General features: G+C 52.8%; 2 protein-coding genes and 2 long non-coding RNA genes across 4 annotated transcripts; 1 reads left to right on the forward strand and 3 right to left on the reverse strand.

Moving 5' to 3' along the window:
* Positions 1-4,744: 4,744 nt before the first annotated feature.
* PRG3 (proteoglycan 3, pro eosinophil major basic protein 2) lies at positions 4,745-8,105 on the reverse strand. The gene is made up of 5 exons (XM_042906708.1): positions 8,045-8,105; positions 7,323-7,636; positions 6,511-6,642; positions 5,588-5,699; positions 4,745-4,803 (listed from the first exon to the last, which is right to left on the reverse strand). Exons 1-5 carry the CDS (start codon positions 8,103-8,105, stop codon positions 4,745-4,747), a joined length of 678 nt encoding a protein of 225 aa, XP_042762642.1.
* Positions 4,821-12,100, forward strand: LOC122200934. Its single transcript, XR_006194002.1, has 4 exons — positions 4,821-5,019; positions 5,578-5,716; positions 7,687-7,765; positions 11,904-12,100. It is a non-coding gene; the product is annotated as an uncharacterized LOC122200934 (long non-coding RNA).
* Positions 12,101-13,318: 1,218 nt separating this feature from the next.
* On the reverse strand, positions 13,319-13,762 carry LOC122200935. The gene is made up of 2 exons (XR_006194003.1): positions 13,684-13,762; positions 13,319-13,485 (listed from the first exon to the last, which is right to left on the reverse strand). It is a non-coding gene; the product is annotated as an uncharacterized LOC122200935 (long non-coding RNA).
* Positions 13,763-14,228: 466 nt separating this feature from the next.
* On the reverse strand, positions 14,229-15,391 carry LOC122200933 (bone marrow proteoglycan-like). Its single transcript, XM_042906709.1, has 2 exons — positions 14,719-15,391; positions 14,229-14,491 (listed from the first exon to the last, which is right to left on the reverse strand). Exons 1-2 carry the CDS (start codon positions 14,908-14,910, stop codon positions 14,426-14,428), a joined length of 258 nt encoding a protein of 85 aa, XP_042762643.1. The 5' UTR covers positions 14,911-15,391; the 3' UTR covers positions 14,229-14,425.
* Between the last annotated feature and the right edge of the window lie 2,239 nt (positions 15,392-17,630).

The raw sequence follows: 17,630 nt of genomic DNA on the forward strand, positions 1-17,630 counted from the left end.
ACCCACATCTAACCCCATCACCCACAACCCCACAAGGGAAGCGTGAACTCCCCGGGGGCATCTGTCCCCTCCCCGCCCCCCCCCCCAAGCTGCTTCAGCCTTCCCCACAGCTACCAGGGTCAGGTTCAGCTTAATAAAGAGTAAGCCCCATGCTTTCAACAGGAACTCGGGACCCATTTTAGGGGAGATCAGTTAGACAGGGATGTGGGGGTCTCTTTCTCTGCCTCGAGTGGATCCCCAATTCAGAGGGAAAGAGGAAGCATGACTGTCAGCGAAGTTTTCCATTGCTCTGTCCCCAACCAAGAGAGGACCATTCTCTTCTCTCTCTGGGACCCCCACATACTCACACGCATCGGGCCCCCTCACTCCAGGAGTGGAACTAGCCCCCCACCCCCTTAGGCTGGGGTGTGATTCCCAGACCCCAGGGCCCTTTTCTAGCTGGGTGGTGCTTCTTTGCAACACCAGTGAACAGGCTCCAGTGAGGCCCAGTGCCCCGTGAGCTGCTGGCCAGCCAGGCCACCCCCCACATGGCCCTAATCAGTGGTTAGTCTTCTACTGCTAGAAACCCTCTCATCCCACTCTCCCGTGTACAGATGAGCCAACTGAGGCCAGAGAGGGGAAATGACTTGTGTCACACAGTCAGTGACCAAGGGAGAACCCAGCTGTCTGGGCGCTGAGGGAAGGAAGCAAGAGCAAGGAGCCAGAGAGGTCGCTGGAGAAGCATCTGGTCCCCCCACACCTCCATCAGCCTAACACCCCCTCCCCCCCTCTGGGCTCACCTCCCGTGAGATGCCCGGGCATCTCCCCAGGGCAGAGTTCCGGAGCAGATTTAGGTCTTAAGGAAGCCTGAAGGATATACAATTTGGGGTATCTTTTTAAAATAATACTAAATTAGGTAACCGAAGGGGCTCCTGCAAGAGGGAGGCCCCAAAGTATCAGTTTCATTACCTCCCAGTAAAACCACGTCTGGAAAAACTGGAGCGGAGACATGACTCTGTGGTCTCAGCTGCAGTGAGCTTGCCTAGGGATGGAGGGCTCGCCCCTCTACAGAAGGCGCAGGGAGACAGGGAGGGGGCAGCTTTGGGGGTCACTTGGGAGGGACCAGTGTGGGAGCAGTGGGCACTCACAAAGGCCTGAATCCAGTGATTCCCCCCTCCCCCACCAGGGGAGAAGGCATCAGGCCCATCACCCCCCCACACACACCTCATCCTCAAGCTGGTGGGGTAACACCTCCCCGGGGGTGCCCTCCGGCGTTGGGCCGCGTCCAGAGATCTGACCAGCAGAGACGGCGGTGGAGGCAGCGGTTCTGGAGCCGGGAGACCCACAGGCATCCCCAGCAGGGCTCACGGGGGGCTCCCTGCAGAGCAGCCTGAAGCAAACTTGTCCTCCCTTTCCTCGGTGCGGCGCCGCCCCTGGGCCCACCCGCAAGCGTGTGAACTCGCAAGGGTGAGCCGGACGGGCAAGCCACCCTGCGCTAAGTCACGGCTTCGGTGTGCCAGGCCGAAGGCTGCTGTCTGTAGTGATAACGCTGCTGGCTGGGCTCTGCCGCATCGTGGCGAGAGATCCATCCACCCTGGAGGGGTCGCTGTGGCTGGTTACTAATCCTGCCGGATGGAGAAAGAAATCTGGGATCCGTGGAAGTTTGAACTGGAGCCCACGCTCCCTCCTAGCGGGTCCCTTGCGTCTTGAATGACTCCGCATAGAAGCTAACTGCCCAACGGGCCCAGGGCGCGACACATGTCCTCTACTGCAACCCTCATCGTACAGAAGGGGGGCTGAGGCTAGTAAGGAGGAGGGACTAGCTAGACTGGCAGAGCCAGGCCTCGAAGCCCGAGCGTTAGGACTCCAGGGTCTGCAAGGTTGACTTCCATGCCACAGCTGAGAAAACCCAGGAAATCTGTTGGCGCCTTCTATGTGTCAGGCTAAACTAGGCGTCTAAGCCGCAGGAACCAGAAAACCTCAAAACCTCATGATTTAATATAACCGAGTGGGTCAGACAGCCCCCTCCCTCCACCTGGTGGGTGTGCCCAGACACATGGGCGCCCAGGTCAAGAGCGGCAGGGAAGGGGGACCTGGAGGCTCATGGACCACCGAAAGGCCAGGCTCGGAAGAGGCTTATGTCACTTCCAACCACACTGCCTTGGCCAGACTCACTAGCATGACTAAGACCCCAACTTCACCGCAAGGAATACTGGGGAACAGCCTTCCTGGGTCCTCAGGAAGAGGAAACAGTGAAGACACCACCCTCTGCCTCATTATCCCCACTTTTAATGGCCTCTCTTCTCCACAACCCTCCCAGCCCATGGCCGCTGACAGTTACTCACCTCCTTCCCTTCTGTGTTCCTTCTCACAAAACCTTGTTTTCCGCAAGCCACCCATCAACCTCCCAGACGGATTAATAGATAACACTCTCAGGAGTTTCTTCTCCCGAGAGTATTTGCTTTTTCAATCAAGGACTTTTCAAGATGGAAAGGCCTTAAACATCCAAAGATATGAATATATAATTGTTGAAGTTAAGGCCCACTAACTGACAGTGTTGGACCTTTGAGGGGTAGCTTATCTACCCTATTGTGCCTCAAGCAAGCTTCAGTCTGCAAGGATCTGAGCTCCTCTCCATTCCCCTCCCTCTCTCTATCTCTCGTATTGCCTGGCAACATGTTGGGCAATTGGCATTGGCTACAGCTCATGCCCCATCAAGGAGAGAAGTGGAGGCTGATAAGAGGGAGCTTGCCATTCAGCCAAAATAGCGGACCCAGAGCTCCCTATGCAAAGCTTCCCTTGCTGACCATCCTTCCCACCACCCACAGCCAGATTCCACAGTTCTTTTAGAAGCTGAGCATCAAGAATTAGCTTGTTGAAGTATGCAAGGCAGGGATTTGGCTGGGGATCTGGCCCCCAGGCAGCCCCCTTTCTCTGCCCTTGGGAAGACCAACAATGCTGTGATTAGGAGCTTCCTACCTGATGTCCATCTAAGGCAGACGGGTACCTACAGGTAGTCCCTGGGTCCAGCATCGGTGACGTTCATCGCAATGCCCAGGCTCATTATCCGGTTGCCAGGGACCTGCTGATATTCAGGGGACCCACCTTCCGCTTTTCCACTTCTCCTGTGGTCCTCCATTCCTGTCCTATGCCATTAACTGCAGCACCTTCAGAACCAAAGCACATCTGAGAATACTGTGCTTTTGGTTCCTGAAGCTCTGCATCCCATCACGTGCCTAAACAGATACACACGGACACACACAAACGTAGACTTGTACACGGGTATGGCAGACATGCACATACATACACACTCACAAACATATGGGTCGAAGATGTACAAGTACCCACATACCCATGCATGCACAGAATCGGGCATGTAAGGGTGCAAAGCTATACAGAGATACACAGACATCCAGGCATATCCATAAATATACAGAGACGTTGAAAATATACCCACACTCCACACACAAATATACACCGACTCCTACAGATTTATGCATATATTTACAAATACAGATTCACGTATACACAGATAAAGACAGATATACAAAGACTGACTCATGTACACACCAAGATACATATACACACGTGTAGCTGGGCACTTACAAAAATACTTGTACATTCTCCCTGCACCCCATGTAGAGCTATACCCCAAGAAGCATATAAGTGGATCCTCTATCTATCTCCCTCAATCTCTCTCTCTCTGTCTCCATTCTCTCCTCTCTCTCTCTCTCTCTCTCTCTCTCTCTCTGTCTCTCTCCACCACACCCCTCCAACAACCCTGGGCTCTGTGCCCTCTTAATGCCCAGTCCCAGGTCGAGCTTCCTGCTTCTCAAGGCCAGATCCTTCCCGGAGCCCAGCGTCATGCCTGAAAATGCAACATGTTCTGGCTAGGTGTCCCCAGGGGCTGAGGAAGTGAGGTGAGGGAAAGAAGCTGGGCCCCCGGGCTGTGCAATCAGGATGGGAGCCGCGTGGCCACCAGACGCTCTAACTTTTGCCCCCAAGGCCCTCCTGGTGGAAGCAGCTCCCTCCTAAGAATGTGTTCCCTCTCCAGAGGTAAGCTGGGAATGGGGAGGAGGGAGAGGGAATTGCAGTGGGGGAGGGGACACACCTGGGAATAGAGAGGAGAACACATCTCAGAAGTTGGGGACTGTGAACTCACACACTGGTGGCTGGGAGAATACAAAGTAGGGGCCAGTATCTGAGGCCAGGAAGACCCGGGTCTAGAGGAGCAGGGGGCCTAGGTGAGACTTCCTCCCTCTCACGTGGTTACCCCTGTGGACTCTCACCACACCCCACGTACACCTCAATTCTTCAATGGGCGACATCGCCTCCACCTTGGAAAGCCACCCCCCTCCCACCCCACCCGGCTCCCCATCCCGGATCCAAACAAAGCAGGAGGGCCCGTCTCCCACCGCACCAATGAGGCCAACCCCCAGCGCCTGGGGGAGGGGGGAAGGGGGGGGGGGAATCCGGCCCCCGCCGAGAAGGGTGGTGGAAAGCCCACCGCCCAGTCAGGGCTCGGCCACCGGCCACCGCCACCCACCCCCACCGGCGCCCTGCCGCCCTTCCTCCTGGCCACCCCGCGCCCACCCGGGGCCCTCCAGCGTGGGCAATAAAGAGACGGAGTCAGGAGATGCTGTGGGAAGTCTGGGTTTATGGCCAGAAGAGGCTGGGGGACAGAGCTGGGGCGCGGGGGCCAGCGGGGGGGGAGGGGGGGTGTGAAGGGCGGGGGATCCGAGGCAGGGGCTCCGCAGCCACCGGCTCAGTAGGAGCAGACAAAGGGCAGACGCCTTTGGCATGAAGTGCGCCGCCAGTGCCCACCTAGCAACGGAGAGCACAGTGACGTCAGCCGCTCGTGGCCGTCCTCCCCTCCTCAGGCACCACATACGGGTCCGGATCCAGGTTCCCGCCGGGGTTATGATCTGGCCGCTGTGGTTCCCACGCGTCCCCACCAGCTAACGTGATTCTTCTCCCCCGGGGCGGGGAGAGTGCTGCTAACTGCTTTATTCCGTTTCATCTTCACCGTGACGCCAGCAGGTGGGTGCTACCCTCACCCCCATTTCACAGATCGGGAAGCTGAGGCTTAGTGGGGGTCATAACCTGCCTGGGTCTCAGAGCTGGAGGCGGATGGCTACCGTCTTACTCCGGCACATGCGGTCTCAGCCGTGGTGCCAGCTCCCTCACATCTGGCATCCGTGCTGTTCCGAGCTGGCGAATTATCTGTCAGCCAGCCCTCGTTCCCACATCTCTCTTTGGTCCCTCATCCATATCTTACATTCACATCTGCTACTCTCATCTGTCACATTAGTCACTCCGCCTATCAGAGCAAGGAAAGCAGTCCCCGGGCCCTGAGCCTAGCTCTGTCAGTGAGGGTGGAAAGCCTCCAGCTAGCTCCCAGACAGGGCTCCCCATCACCTGGGTTTGCTCTGAGGAATCCCTACATTCCGGCCCTTCTCACAGAGGACATGTCCCCCCAGCCGGGGGAAGGTGTGAGTTTGGGGAGGTGTGTTGGGGTAACTCAAAGGGACAGTATGTAAGAGTCTACCTCTCCACCCCCACCCCTTCCCCTTCCCCTTCCCCTTCCCGTGGCCCCAGTCCCCCTCACCTGGGGTGCACAGGGTCACACAGTTGCCGTGCCCTTGGAAAGGCTGCCCTGAGGCCCAGTATTGAAAATTCCAGCAGCTCCCATCGGTCCATCGAAACCTCCGGCACATGAACTAAAGTGATAGACTGGGTAAGAGTACAGATGTCCAGAGAGACAGACCCAGGGGTCCAGAAAATGCTGAGTATTCCTTTCTCCTCTCACTGCCCACCCAGCGGGGAGCCAGATACCCTAGAGACCCATCCTTGAGGGTTTGCAGGCCATGACAATGCAAGAGCAACCAGGACTCCCAACTGTCGCACAGAGCAGGCTTGTCAAGCCTTACTGTGCATACGAATCTCCCGGGAATCTTGTTAAAATGCCAATTCTGATCCAGGAGGTCTGGGGTAGGGCCCAAGATTGGGCATTTTTAACAAGCTACCTGGTTTGCTGACCCTCCTGGTCCACGGACCACACCTGAGCAGCGAGCATCATGGTACTCATTTATCCACGACCCCAGACCTGCCTTGAGAGAAGAAGGACCCCATTCTAGAGATAAAGAAACTGAGGCCCCGAGGAAGTCATTCAGCTAGTAAGTGACTAAGCCGAGCATGGAGCCTGTCTCCTGACTCCAGTGATGCGCTGGTAAATGTTCAACAGCCAGCTCTGGGGGAAGGTGAGAACACAGAGGGAGGGAGGAACCCCGATTTACAACAACTGCCAAGTTCTTTGGTGTATATATGTCCACTGGGGGCACGTTTCAGGCTACAAGCACGCAGTCACTGAGCAAGGAGCTGAGACCAGATGCCCACCATCATTGGTTCTCACTCCACTGCCTGCTGCCTCAAGGTCATCTCAGCTGCTGAGGTGAGGCTAGACGCCAGCAGAGGCTCCTTTGAGGCGATCAGAAAGAAGTTCCTGTCCCCCGAAGTTGGTGCCCCACTTACCCAGCCCCGGCTGATGGCTCCAATCCAGACCTCATTTTCGTTGAGTACTCTGGCTGAGCAGAGGATGCGATAATCTAAGTTGTAGCTGTGTATGGAGACGAGGTTGCCTCGGTAGCACCTCCTGCAGATACGCTGCAGAAAGAAGAAAACGGAGGGTAGAGAATTCGCTGGCTTTTCTCAAGTCTCTGGGTCTCCAGGACAGAGCCTCTCATCCCTTTTCAGGTCAGAAATCAGAGACCTGTCTGCCCCTCTCAATCCCATGTTTGGCTCCCTTTTGTGTTGTCAGGAACTTTTTGCAATGACTACGAATATTCAGAATAGTCATAGCTACCGTTTGTGGAGAGTTTTAGTGACCCCGAGACTATTCCCAATACTCCCCACATATTATCTCATTTAATCCCCACCACAACCCCAATGGGTTGGTACTGTCTATCTCCATTTTACAAATGAAGGTTCTGAAGCTCTGAAAGGTGGAGTGGCTCGCCCAGTAACACGGCCCATGAGAGTCAGAGCCAGGCTCGAACGCAGGCGTCTCTGATACCAAAACCTTCCTTCCAGATCAGTGGTTCTCAAAGTGCCGCCCCCCAGACAAACAATACCATCATTACCTGGGAATTTGTTATAAATGCAAACTCTCAAGCCCCTCCCTAGACTTGCTCACCCAGAAGTGTGCTTTAACAAGACCTCTAGGGGATTCTGACGCACACTAGGTTTTGAGAACCACTAATCTAAAAGGGAACAGAAGGTTGAATCGAGTCTCTTCTCCCCTCACCCCCACCCCAGTCCTCCACAGTAGCTTCCCTGCCACTTACCTGAGCACAATTAAATTTCTGGGCCTGCCGCACCAACAGGAAGTTGCAGGTTTTGCACCCAGGACTGCTCGGAATTCGAATTACGTCTTCTTCCTTGGGGCACTGAAAGTCCTTGTCTAGGGCAGCTAGGTCCGAATCCATGGCCTCCCCGTCCTCAGATGTGACCTGACAGCTGGAAGCCTTGGCCTCCTCTCCCTCTGACTGAATCATCTCATCAGTCAGAGCCAGGTCTTCTCCCTGCTCCCCTGAACCTTCCAGATTCTGACTCAGATCCACTTGTATCTCATGGCTGTCCGGACTGCAGGCAGAATTCTCTGGGAAGGAGAGGTAACCTGCTGTCAGTTCTGGGTCTCCTTTCTTCCAGGACCATGGACAATGCCAAAGGCCCTACTTGAACCTTCCTAGAGCCATCTGGAGCTAATCCTGGATCTCCTTGGTGTTGGGTGAGGAGAGAACATTTGGGTCATAAGCACAAATGGATGAGATGCTAACTTCTGGCTGGTACCGAGATGTGTATTGTGGGGGTGGGTGGAGGCACCTGTGAAAAGGCCTTCATCTTCACAGGTGGGTGGATTTTAAGTTGAGGAGATGGCTAATCAGAGATGGGCTGGGTCAACTGGAGAGGGGTGACTGTGGCCCTGGCCCCATGAGGCAAAAAAAAAAAAAAATACAGGAAATAGGAGAAAAGAGAAAGATTGGTAAGACAGGAAGGAGATGCTTACCCAGATGGAAAGCAGCAACTGTCCCCAGAAGGAGAAGGAGCAGGAGCAGTGGGCCTTTCATATCCACTCAGGTTTGGGATGGGGACACAACTCCAGCCTCCTTCCTTGTGGGTGTCCTGTGTGTCTGCACAGCTCTTGGCACTTAGAAGAGACAAAATTCTTGTTAACTGGCTGATTAAGGGACAAACTAGAGCATTCCTTCCCTTCCCCCAACCCCTGGGGAACAGACCCTGAGCTGGAGAATTAGGAAAAGGACATGGGGTGTCAGCTCAAGTACAAAAGTCCCTTTTTCTGAAAGTGCCATCACCGCTTCCCTGGAACGGCCCTTAGCTCAGACACTTGCCCCTGCAGGAATAAGCCTGCTCAGAGTCAGGGCCACTGTCATTCATGCTGGGGAATGAGGGGAGAGGATGGTGGCCTGAGGACAAGCTTCCGAGGTGCATGCCATATTGGGTCAAGTACTCACCTCCAGGAGTCTGAGGCTTCCACTCTCAGTGCTCCTAGCTGCTGGGACCCAGAGGCAGCTCTTATACTGGGCATCTGGGGAAGTGGGAAGAGGCCAGGATGATTGCTTCAGGCTGGGGTGGGGAGCAGTGGAGCTGATAAGACTAAGTCTTGCTCAGTCCTCTCACCGTTGAGCCCTGATGCCTGCTGGGACTCCAGAGACCTATCTCCCAAGGCCTGCTCCATATGTGGGCACCCAGATGCCCCAGTGTGTTCCAAAAGACCCCAGCTGACTACTGTCCAGGCATTATTACCACCCCTAAAGTGCCCCAGTCTGAACAATACCCCTTAATCCCAGGAGCAGCCTTCCTCTGGTGAATATCCCAGTTAATGAGGTAGGGAATCCCAGGAATCTGGGAGAGCATGTGGGGAAGAGGTGGTTGGCCAAGGGAGCCTCCGCCCTCCTGATCACTTATCTGGACCAGGTCCTTTAAATGCATCAGATCCATGAATCCTCACCTTCACCTTATATATGGTTATCCTTACTTCACAGATGTGAAAAATGAGATTCAGAGAGAGAAAGCAACTTGTCAGCGTTGCACACGTAACAGGAGAACTGGGATTTGCAAGTCTTTTTGGCTCAAAACCCTTCTCTGTCTCTCTGTCTCTCCATCTCTGTGTCTCTGTCTTTGTCGCTTTCTGTCTGTGTCTCTCCTCTTTCTTTCTTCCCCCCCCTTTCTCTCTCTCTTTCCATCTTTAATGTGTGAAAAAATTTATGCTCATTCTTTTATGCTGTGGATCTAGATCAAGGTTCTCAACCTTTGCTCTATCACTATATAGAGCCAAATCTTTGTTGTGGGGGCTGTCCTGTGCATCATAGTAAGTTTAACAGCATCCCTGGCTTCTACCTACTAGATGTCAGTAGCACCTTCCCCAGTCATGATGATCAAAAATGTCTCCCCATATTCCCAGATGTCCTCTGGGGAACTAACTTGCCCCAGTTGAGGTTCATTGATCTAGAACATGCCATGTTGTCCAATCTCAAGGCTCATCTTCCAACAAGGGGGCAGCAGTTGGAATGGAAAGTTTCATGCAGAGTCATTCAGACGCCCTGGGCCACCCTCCTCCCCATCCCCACTCCCCATCTCCCACCAGCTCTCTATCACCACTAGGGTCTCAACTAGGGGAAGTGAACAAGGCACTTGCCTCAGATGTGGAATTTAAGAGGGCACTAAAGAATTCAGTGGCCAAGAGAAACAATATTTTAATATAATCTTTTGTGAACATCAAAATAAATGCCAAAAAATCCATGAAGAACAAAATGTCAAATTTTTAATCAATCAAGCTCCAGCCAAATTCAGTGCAACACAGGGAAAGGCCAACAAGTGCTGAGCCCTGACTGGATATCACTGCCAAGAGCTAGAAGACTTGTCAAGGTGGGTGTCTCAACTCTGTGACATCCTAGCTGGGCCATGCATATTTGTTTCTTGGATTCCATTCCAGCCTTCCAGTACTCAAAGCACTAGGGACAGGTAACCCAGAAGGTGAAGAGGCCTGGGTCCTTCTCCCCCACTCCCTCAGGGTACCTACAAATGGAGAAGTATCTGAAAGCTCATTTCTGCACCCAATTGCAGAGTAACGGTCTTGGCCATTATCTCCCCGGCCCAACGGACTTGACTCTCAGCTTCTCTTCCTGTCTTGGAGGCTGGGGGATGGACCAATTCCAGGCCCCCAAAAACCTGGTCTCCGGATTTTGAGCTTGAGGCCTCCCTAGTAGGAGGGCTAGACCCTCTCTCCATTTTTCTTACTCATCCGGGGCCCAGGCCAGGGATATCATTTCATTTGTGTTTGGGATGACCACTAAAGTCAGCTAGTTCCATGAGCCAGCACCATGATAAGCTTTATGTGTGTCATTTAATTTGAACATCCATTTCATAGATGAGGAAACGGCATCTCAGAGAGCTTAAGACACAGCAAGTCAGAGACAGGCCTAAACCCAGGCCTTCCAGCCTCTTAGCCACCCCAAAGCTGCCTTCCTTCTGCCTCCTCTCACTGACCTCCCTTCTCTATGACTTACCCCTCTCCCTGTTGACCCTATTTTCTTTGCACACAAACCCTGGGCAAAGACATTCCATTGACTTCAATGACCTCCTTCCTCACTGACCACAGTGAAGCTTGTCTGATTTAAAACTGGAAATAATATTTTTGAAGGTCCACCACGGACCAAAGACTACGTTTCATTAAGGATTTTATATCTATGGTCCTACTTGATTAATTTTACAATCATCCTGCAAATTAGGTATTGCCTTCTCTAGTCTACGTATCTACTGCACGAGCTCAGAGAGGTTAAATTACTCGCCCAAATTCACACAACTATTAAGAAGTGGCCCTCATCTGTTTGACTCCCACATCCTCGCTTTCTTTGATATGCCCAACTGTGTTAGCCCCAGACAGTGTGGCCACCATTTTCATCATCCATGAGACTCCAATGTTCTGGCTTGCTGTTTGCATTTATATTCATAGGGATTTGAAACTCTGTCTCAAGATTCAGCCCAGCCCCACACTGCACAGAGGGTGGGTCTCTCTATCTTGAGGGGCAGTGTAGTGTGACGTGTCTTAGAATCATGAGTTAATGTCAGCTCCTCTGTGGCTTGGTCTTCTCATCCTCATGAGTGGAGGCTCATGACAGGACGCTACATCTAATAAGACCACCTCTAATAAAGCTCCCAGAACATTGCCTGGCACGTGGGGTTGGGAGGTGGCCCTTGTCAGGAAACCAGGACTAGAAATGTGACCCTAATCAACAAATAAGCACTGAGTGTTGATTGAGCTCCTGCCCTGTGCTTTGCATGGTGTAAGGAACTCCAGGGATTCTGTTGTAAGCAAGTTGGCTTTACAGAACTTAGTCAACATCCTGTTGGAGATGAGAAATGACACACAAACCCATATTTGGGGATGTAAGCCCTCTTATTTCATTAATTTTGCTTTTTAAAAAATGTTCCTTGTGGATATATAGCATGCATCCTATAAAGTATGCTGTATGGTGGGCAGCTCAGGGGATTTTTACAGTGAATGCACCCTCAGAACCATGCCCAGATCAAGAACAGAATGTTACCCGCTACCCAAATGCCTCCTTCATGGCTTCCTCTTGACATTAATCCCCCACAGGGGATCTCCGTAGGCTGGAAGGCCCACTTCTGCCACAACACACGGTTCCAGCAGACTTACGAAGAATAAGACAAAGTCCACTTATCACTTAGCATTGAACCTGGACCTAGTAAATGCTTAATAAATGGGAAATAGTGTTACTCTTTATTATTCATATTGGAATAAAGGGAAGCCGTGTCTTCCCACGGCAGAATACAGTCTGTGAGGGCAAAGAGTGAAAGTTCTTCTTCACTGGCATCCTCCCCAGCACCCAGCCCAAGGCTGAACCCGGAATAGCGTTCCAGAGTTCCACCATCTTTGAATTCAGCAGACTGTCATAGAACGGCAGCTACAATGGACCTCGGTTTGATTTCCATCTTTCTCAACCAACTGTGCAAACTTGAGCAAGTGGCTTCTCCAATCTGGGCCACACTCAAAAAACTAAAGCTCTTGATTCACCTCTAAGACTCTGGAGCCATCTGTAATTGTATGTGTTTGAGGAGTCCAGGAAGAAAGGGGCTTCAGGGCATTGACTCCTTACTTTCTGTTCACTTCCCTGACGGAGCGAGGATTCCTTCCCCACCTCTGATTGAGATTCCCTCCTGTCCACCTGGGCTGGAGTCCTATGGCCCCAAGATGAACCCAAGAGTAAGGGAGTGTGCCCTGCCTCTCCACTGTGCCCCATCCCTACATGACCATGTCCTGGAAGCGGCCACAGGATCCTAAGGGTAGAAAGAACATGCTGTGGAGCAGACAGCCGAATCGCAACATTGGCCACATTTAGATGGTCTGTCTTGGGCAAGTCTTTGAACAGGGCCATAACTTCTCTGAGCCTGGTTTTATAAAATGGGGTAATAATTACTTCCCATACAAGGTCATCTTCGTAAGGTGCTTGCCACAGTAAGGGGTACATTGTGGGTGTGTAATAGGCAGCAACAATTAGTAGAGATTGTGCTTCTGTTGTAAACAACCATATGTTCCAGAATGGGAGGAGGCTAGGTCTTGTATTCCCAGGCCTTATATAGAGTTGGACATATAGCATGTTGTCCTACATTGGGTTTCCCCAGAAACAGGCCCTGAGACAGGATTTGAGTGCACGTAGCTTATCTGGGAGGTGCAAGGACATTTGTAGGGAAAAGAGAATTCAGATGGACAAGAGACGGCAGTCAATAACATGTGTGCTACAAAGCCAGCTGCCTCAGTGGATAACGGGAAGTTAATCCCATTGGAAAACCCTGGGAGACAGTGCCCAGTACATGCCTTAGAATCAGTCCACTTGAAGGGCAAGGGATTAGGACACTCATACTCCCACTCCTATGAGTTACAGACTGTTCCCAGGGACATGTTAATTTCCCGGCACATTAAGGCAACCACACTCTTGGGCATGCGGATGCAGGCACAGGACATGGAGAGTCCACCTGGAATGGTTGAAGACACGGGGGTTCTGACAGCATCTGCTCTGCTGGGGCTAGGAATTGGGTGTTGTGTGAAAAGAGCTACTGGACCCATTCTTCTGTCTCCAGGGAGAGTCCACAGTCCCCAGCCCATACTCCAGCCTCCCTGAAAGTGATCACTTCTGGCTTCTTTTATGAGAGACAGTGGAGTGGGGAGGGGCCGTCATTGTAGGGCAGAAAGTTCCTTAGGTGGGGCTAAGCACAGAGGATCAAAGATCGAGGGGAAAAGTCAGTTTCAGGAAAGCAATTTTATTGTTGGGATCTGGAAGCAGAGGCAGCAGGCAGGGAGGGGAGGCAGCTATGGGGGCGGTGCTTTGGACTCCTGGCTGGGTCCAGCTCAGTAGGAACAGATGAAGGAGAGGCACCCGCAGCAATGAGATCGACACCAGTGGCCTCCTGTGAAGGCAGAACAGAAAGAGACCTTCAGCCTCTAGTGCCCCCTGACTCAGCCCCAGACAGGCCTTTCCTCCCCTCTGCTCCACGTCTCCATGGCCACGGAGTCTCAAGACCCAGAAGGCCCTGCCCAGCATCTCCTCCGGGAGGCCCTCCTACTCCCCTAGGCCCTCCCATCTGTCATCCCCACTCCCCCGGCACCTCAGGTACACATGAACACACATCCGCCACCACAGGCCCACAGCCCGGTATGTAAAGTTCCAGCAACTGCCCGTCAACCCTGTGAAAGGGTTTGCAGCAATCCTAGAGGAGGCAGGAGGAGAAGATGTGGGCGGGGGGGGTGGGGAGCTTGCCCTTGATCGCTGGACCATGACGGACACTGTCCTGGTCAACTGAAATGCTGATCTGCAGTGATCACCATCATCACATTCTATGCATCGCAGTGATACGCTCATCCTCTGGCCCCAGCGAGAGGTAAGCAGGAGTTTCAAGCCCATCACAGAGAGGAGGAACCAGGCTCACAGTCTCGCCCACATCCTACATGCAGACCGTGGCCCCAAACCTCCTTGCTCTGAATTCTTGGCCTTTCCCAGGACCTAGGCAGCCTCCTCGGTGTCCCACCCAAGTCGTCTATCTGTCCCCAGTTCTTTAGAGGATTGGAGGGGAAGCACAGACAGATCTGCAGCATTGTGAGGCACTGGCTGGGGTCAGGAGTGCACCCCACTTAGAGCTGGGACCCCGCTTACCCTGTCTACGACCTTGCCTCCGATCCAGACCTGGCGCTGGTTGAGCCCGCTGACTGAGCACTGGATCTCATCATTGAAGCTGAAGCTGAGGACAGAGGCGAGGTTGTCCTGGCAGCACCTCTGGCAAACTGACTGTAGCACAGGATAAAAGAGGAAGAGTGGAGTGCCCCCCACCCCGCCAAGGAATTCATGTCACCTTAGTCTTGGGTCTCTAAATCTCCAAAATTCATCTTCCTCACTTCCATGCTCTCCTCCACAGCCATCTGAAGGTTGGAGATCAAACTGCAGTTTCTGTTTCCACATGACCCTCACCTCTCACCCTGGCACCTCAGCAGGCCCCAGCCCCTGCTGACACCCCCAGGGTCTTCGATGAGGAAAATAATTAACGATGCAGAGGCTGCAGACATCTATCCCCATCCCCCACTCCAGGTCTCAGTCTCAGCTCCAGGCCACTCACCCGAGCTTGGTTCAATTTCCTGGTCTTCCTTACCGGCCAGAGGCGGGGGCAGGTCTTGCATCCAGGAATGCCCTCCAGTTTCACTGTGTCCTCTTCCTTAGGGCACTGAAAGCCCTTGTCCACCTCATCCAGGGCAGAGGCCAACTCTACAGCACCCTCCTCCTCAGGGGCATCTTCACCTCCAGACCACCCCTCCTCTTCCTCCAGCAGTGTCAGCTGCCCCATAGGGGCCTCCACGGCCTCATTTTCTGGTATCTCCCCAAGCCTAGGCAGGGTCTCACCTCCATAAAGCTCTCAGAGTTAGACATTACAGTCCCTGGCAGGGAGAAAGGCCAAGGGCCCCCTTCTTCACATCTACGCCTGCTCCTTCCCAGCACCATGGACAGCGCCCACCACGCCCCAGGCATCCGAGAGGGTTCAGTCCCGGAAAGAAAGGTACCTGGAACCAAATCAACACAAGGAGAACCCAACCTCCTATAAGAGGTCGTAGTGTTAAGAGTGAGGACTTAGATTCAGGCAGTTGTGGGTTTGGGTACTGGTGCCATCACCAGCTTGGGTACTGGTGCCACTACCAGCTTTATTTTCTTGTTTGTGATATGGGTACGCAATACTATGTACCTTGTGGGGATGCTCTGATGTTTAAAAGAGATAGTGCAGGGGCACCTGGGTGGCTCAGTCGGTTAAGCATCTGACTCTTGATTTCAGCTCAGGTCATGGTCTCACGGTTGGTGAGTTACAGCCCCACGTTGGGCTCTGTGCTGACAGCACAGAGCCTGCTTGGGGTCCTCTCTCTCCTTCTCTCTCTGCCCCTCCCCTGCTCGTGCTCTCTCTCTCTCTCTCTCTCTCACACACACACACACACACCCCTTGGGAGTGGGGTGGAGAAAGAAAAGGCATGACAGTAAGTCCCTGAGGCTCCAAGAAGCTGGGGCCTTTTCTGAATAGAAGTGAAAACCATGACAGGCAGCCGAGGCTGGCTCTCCTGTGGGGCTGCAAGTGAAAAAGGGAACATTACCAGTATTGGTTTATACTTAATGGGCCCCTCAGAGTCTGTGGAATGAGAGAGAACTGAGAATCAATGATTGCTGGCCTTCCCAGGAATGCACAGCACTTAGGTAGTGGGGTCTCTCCTCAAGGCTCTGGAAACCACACACACACACCCAGGTCCTCCAGGCTCTGCCTCCCCCAGCCAAGGAGAGCCTTCACATGCCTCAGGAGCATGAAAGGCAGGAATGAGAAGTCTCGCCCCTACTGACCCCTGAAAGACACCCACGGTCCCAGCCAGCCCTCAGAACCTCCCAGCCTGGGTCAGACACCTCCCCAGAGATTGAACATTTACCTGAAATCCACTCCACCATGACAGGGAAAGCGCTTACCTGCCCAGAAGTCTTCCTGGGTCCTGAGGAATTCACAAAGCTCAGGTTCTCCTTCGCTCCATCCCGCAACAACGCTTTACAGTGGGGTCTTGGAGGAAGTGCCCCAGAGAAAGGAGGATCTGCCCCAACTTGAGGGACATGGGAGGGCTGATAAAAACCATTTTCTCAGGGTGCATAGGTGGCTCAGTGGGTGGAGTATCTGACTTCAGTTGGTGAGTTTGAGCTCCACGTCGGGCTCTCTGCTGTCAGCACAGAGCCTGCTTCGGATCCTCTGTCCCCTTTCTCTGTCCCTCCCCTGCTTGCTCTCTCTCTCTCTCTCTCTCTCTCTCTCAAAAGTAAACATTAAAAAAAAGTTTCCTCACTTCCCTGGGGAGCCCAGTCATTGCTTCCAGATTTGTCTCCTGACACCCCTTTCAGGAACCTAAGGGCCATTCTGGGACTGCCCTGAACCAGTGGTTCCTCTCCCGGGCTGCACTTTAGAATCTCCCAGGGAGTCTTTCCAAAATACACAGCTCTCTGCTTCTCTAGTGGGAATGTAAACTGCCACACATATTTTGGAAACAAATCTGTCAATATCTATTAAGGTTAAAGGTGCACATAGCGCTTGATCAATTTCACTCTTTGGAGACTATCCTTTGGAAATAAAAGCACCTATAAGCAAGAACACTTTTACAAAGTTGTGTATCGCTTTACGGTGTGTAAAACGAAATTCTCCATGAAAACAAGGAGCTGACTGTCCTGTGGATGGATAGGTGGTGAACAGAAGGAAAAGGAACAGGGTGTTCCAGGCATGAGCAAACGTGTGGTGGTGACGTGACCTTGGCATAAGCACAGGACAGACAGTGTCTTTTCTTGCAAAACTAAAGTTAAGAGTGTACACATCGGAGGGGCGCCTGGGTGGGTGAGTTGGTTGAGCGTCTGACTCTTGATTTCGGCTCAGGTCATGATCTCACGGTTGGTGAGTTCGAGCCCCACATCGGAGTCTGCACTGACAGCGCGGAGCCCGCTTGGGAGTCTCTGTCTCCCTCTCTCTCCCCCCCACCCCCACTCTCAAAATAAGTAAATAAACTTTAAAATAAAACAGCACACACATTGGAAAGGGGTGGAGAAAACAAGGAAGAGTACATCCCATCCTGAGTCAAGGAATGGAGACAGCCTTCCCTGGCATCCACTGATTTAAGGGGACAGAATGCAGGAATCAAAGAAATGACTCCAAACCAGCCTGCACAAGAAGCAGAATGCAGCTCGTCTCCACCCCCAGCCCCCCTGCAGGGCCACTTTGCATGTTCCACGAAACTGTCACAGCCAGACAGTGACACGATAGAGCCATTTCTTGAAGGTCTGTTGCTGCTCAGGGACCCCAACCCCCAAGGGAAGGCTCTCCTTTAGGCCACACAATCCAGGGTCTGAAATCCACAGCTTAAAGACCCTAGAAATTCCATCCAGGGTCACCTCACAGCTGTGTGACCCTGGACCACGTTCCTTAACCTCTCTGTACTTCATTATCATTGTTTAAAAAGTGGGGATAATTATACAGACCTCCCTGGGTGATCAAAAGGAACAAATGAG

This window comes from Panthera leo, chromosome D1, assembly GCF_018350215.1.
Source record: "Panthera leo isolate Ple1 chromosome D1, P.leo_Ple1_pat1.1, whole genome shotgun sequence".
Lineage (NCBI taxonomy): Eukaryota > Metazoa > Chordata > Mammalia > Carnivora > Felidae > Panthera > Panthera leo.

Coding starts and splice junctions, on each gene's coding strand:
- LOC122200933 (XM_042906709.1), bottom strand. CDS start 14,910: ATGGGGCAGCTGACACTGCTGGAGGAAGAGGAGGGGTGGTCTGGAGGT. Junction 14,492..14,718: donor CCTGCCCCCGCCTCTGGCCG/GTAAGGAAGACC, acceptor TCCAACCTTCAG/ATGGCTGTGGAGGAGAGCAT.
- PRG3 (XM_042906708.1), bottom strand. CDS start 8,105: ATGAAAGGCCCACTGCTCCTGCTCCTTCTCCTTCTGGGGACAGTTGCT. Junction 6,643..7,322: donor AGAAATTTAATTGTGCTCAG/GTAAGTGGCAGG, acceptor TTCTTTCTGCAG/CGTATCTGCAGGAGGTGCTA. Junction 5,700..6,510: donor GAGCCATCAGCCGGGGCTGG/GTAAGTGGGGCA, acceptor CTATCACTTTAG/TTCATGTGCCGGAGGTTTCG.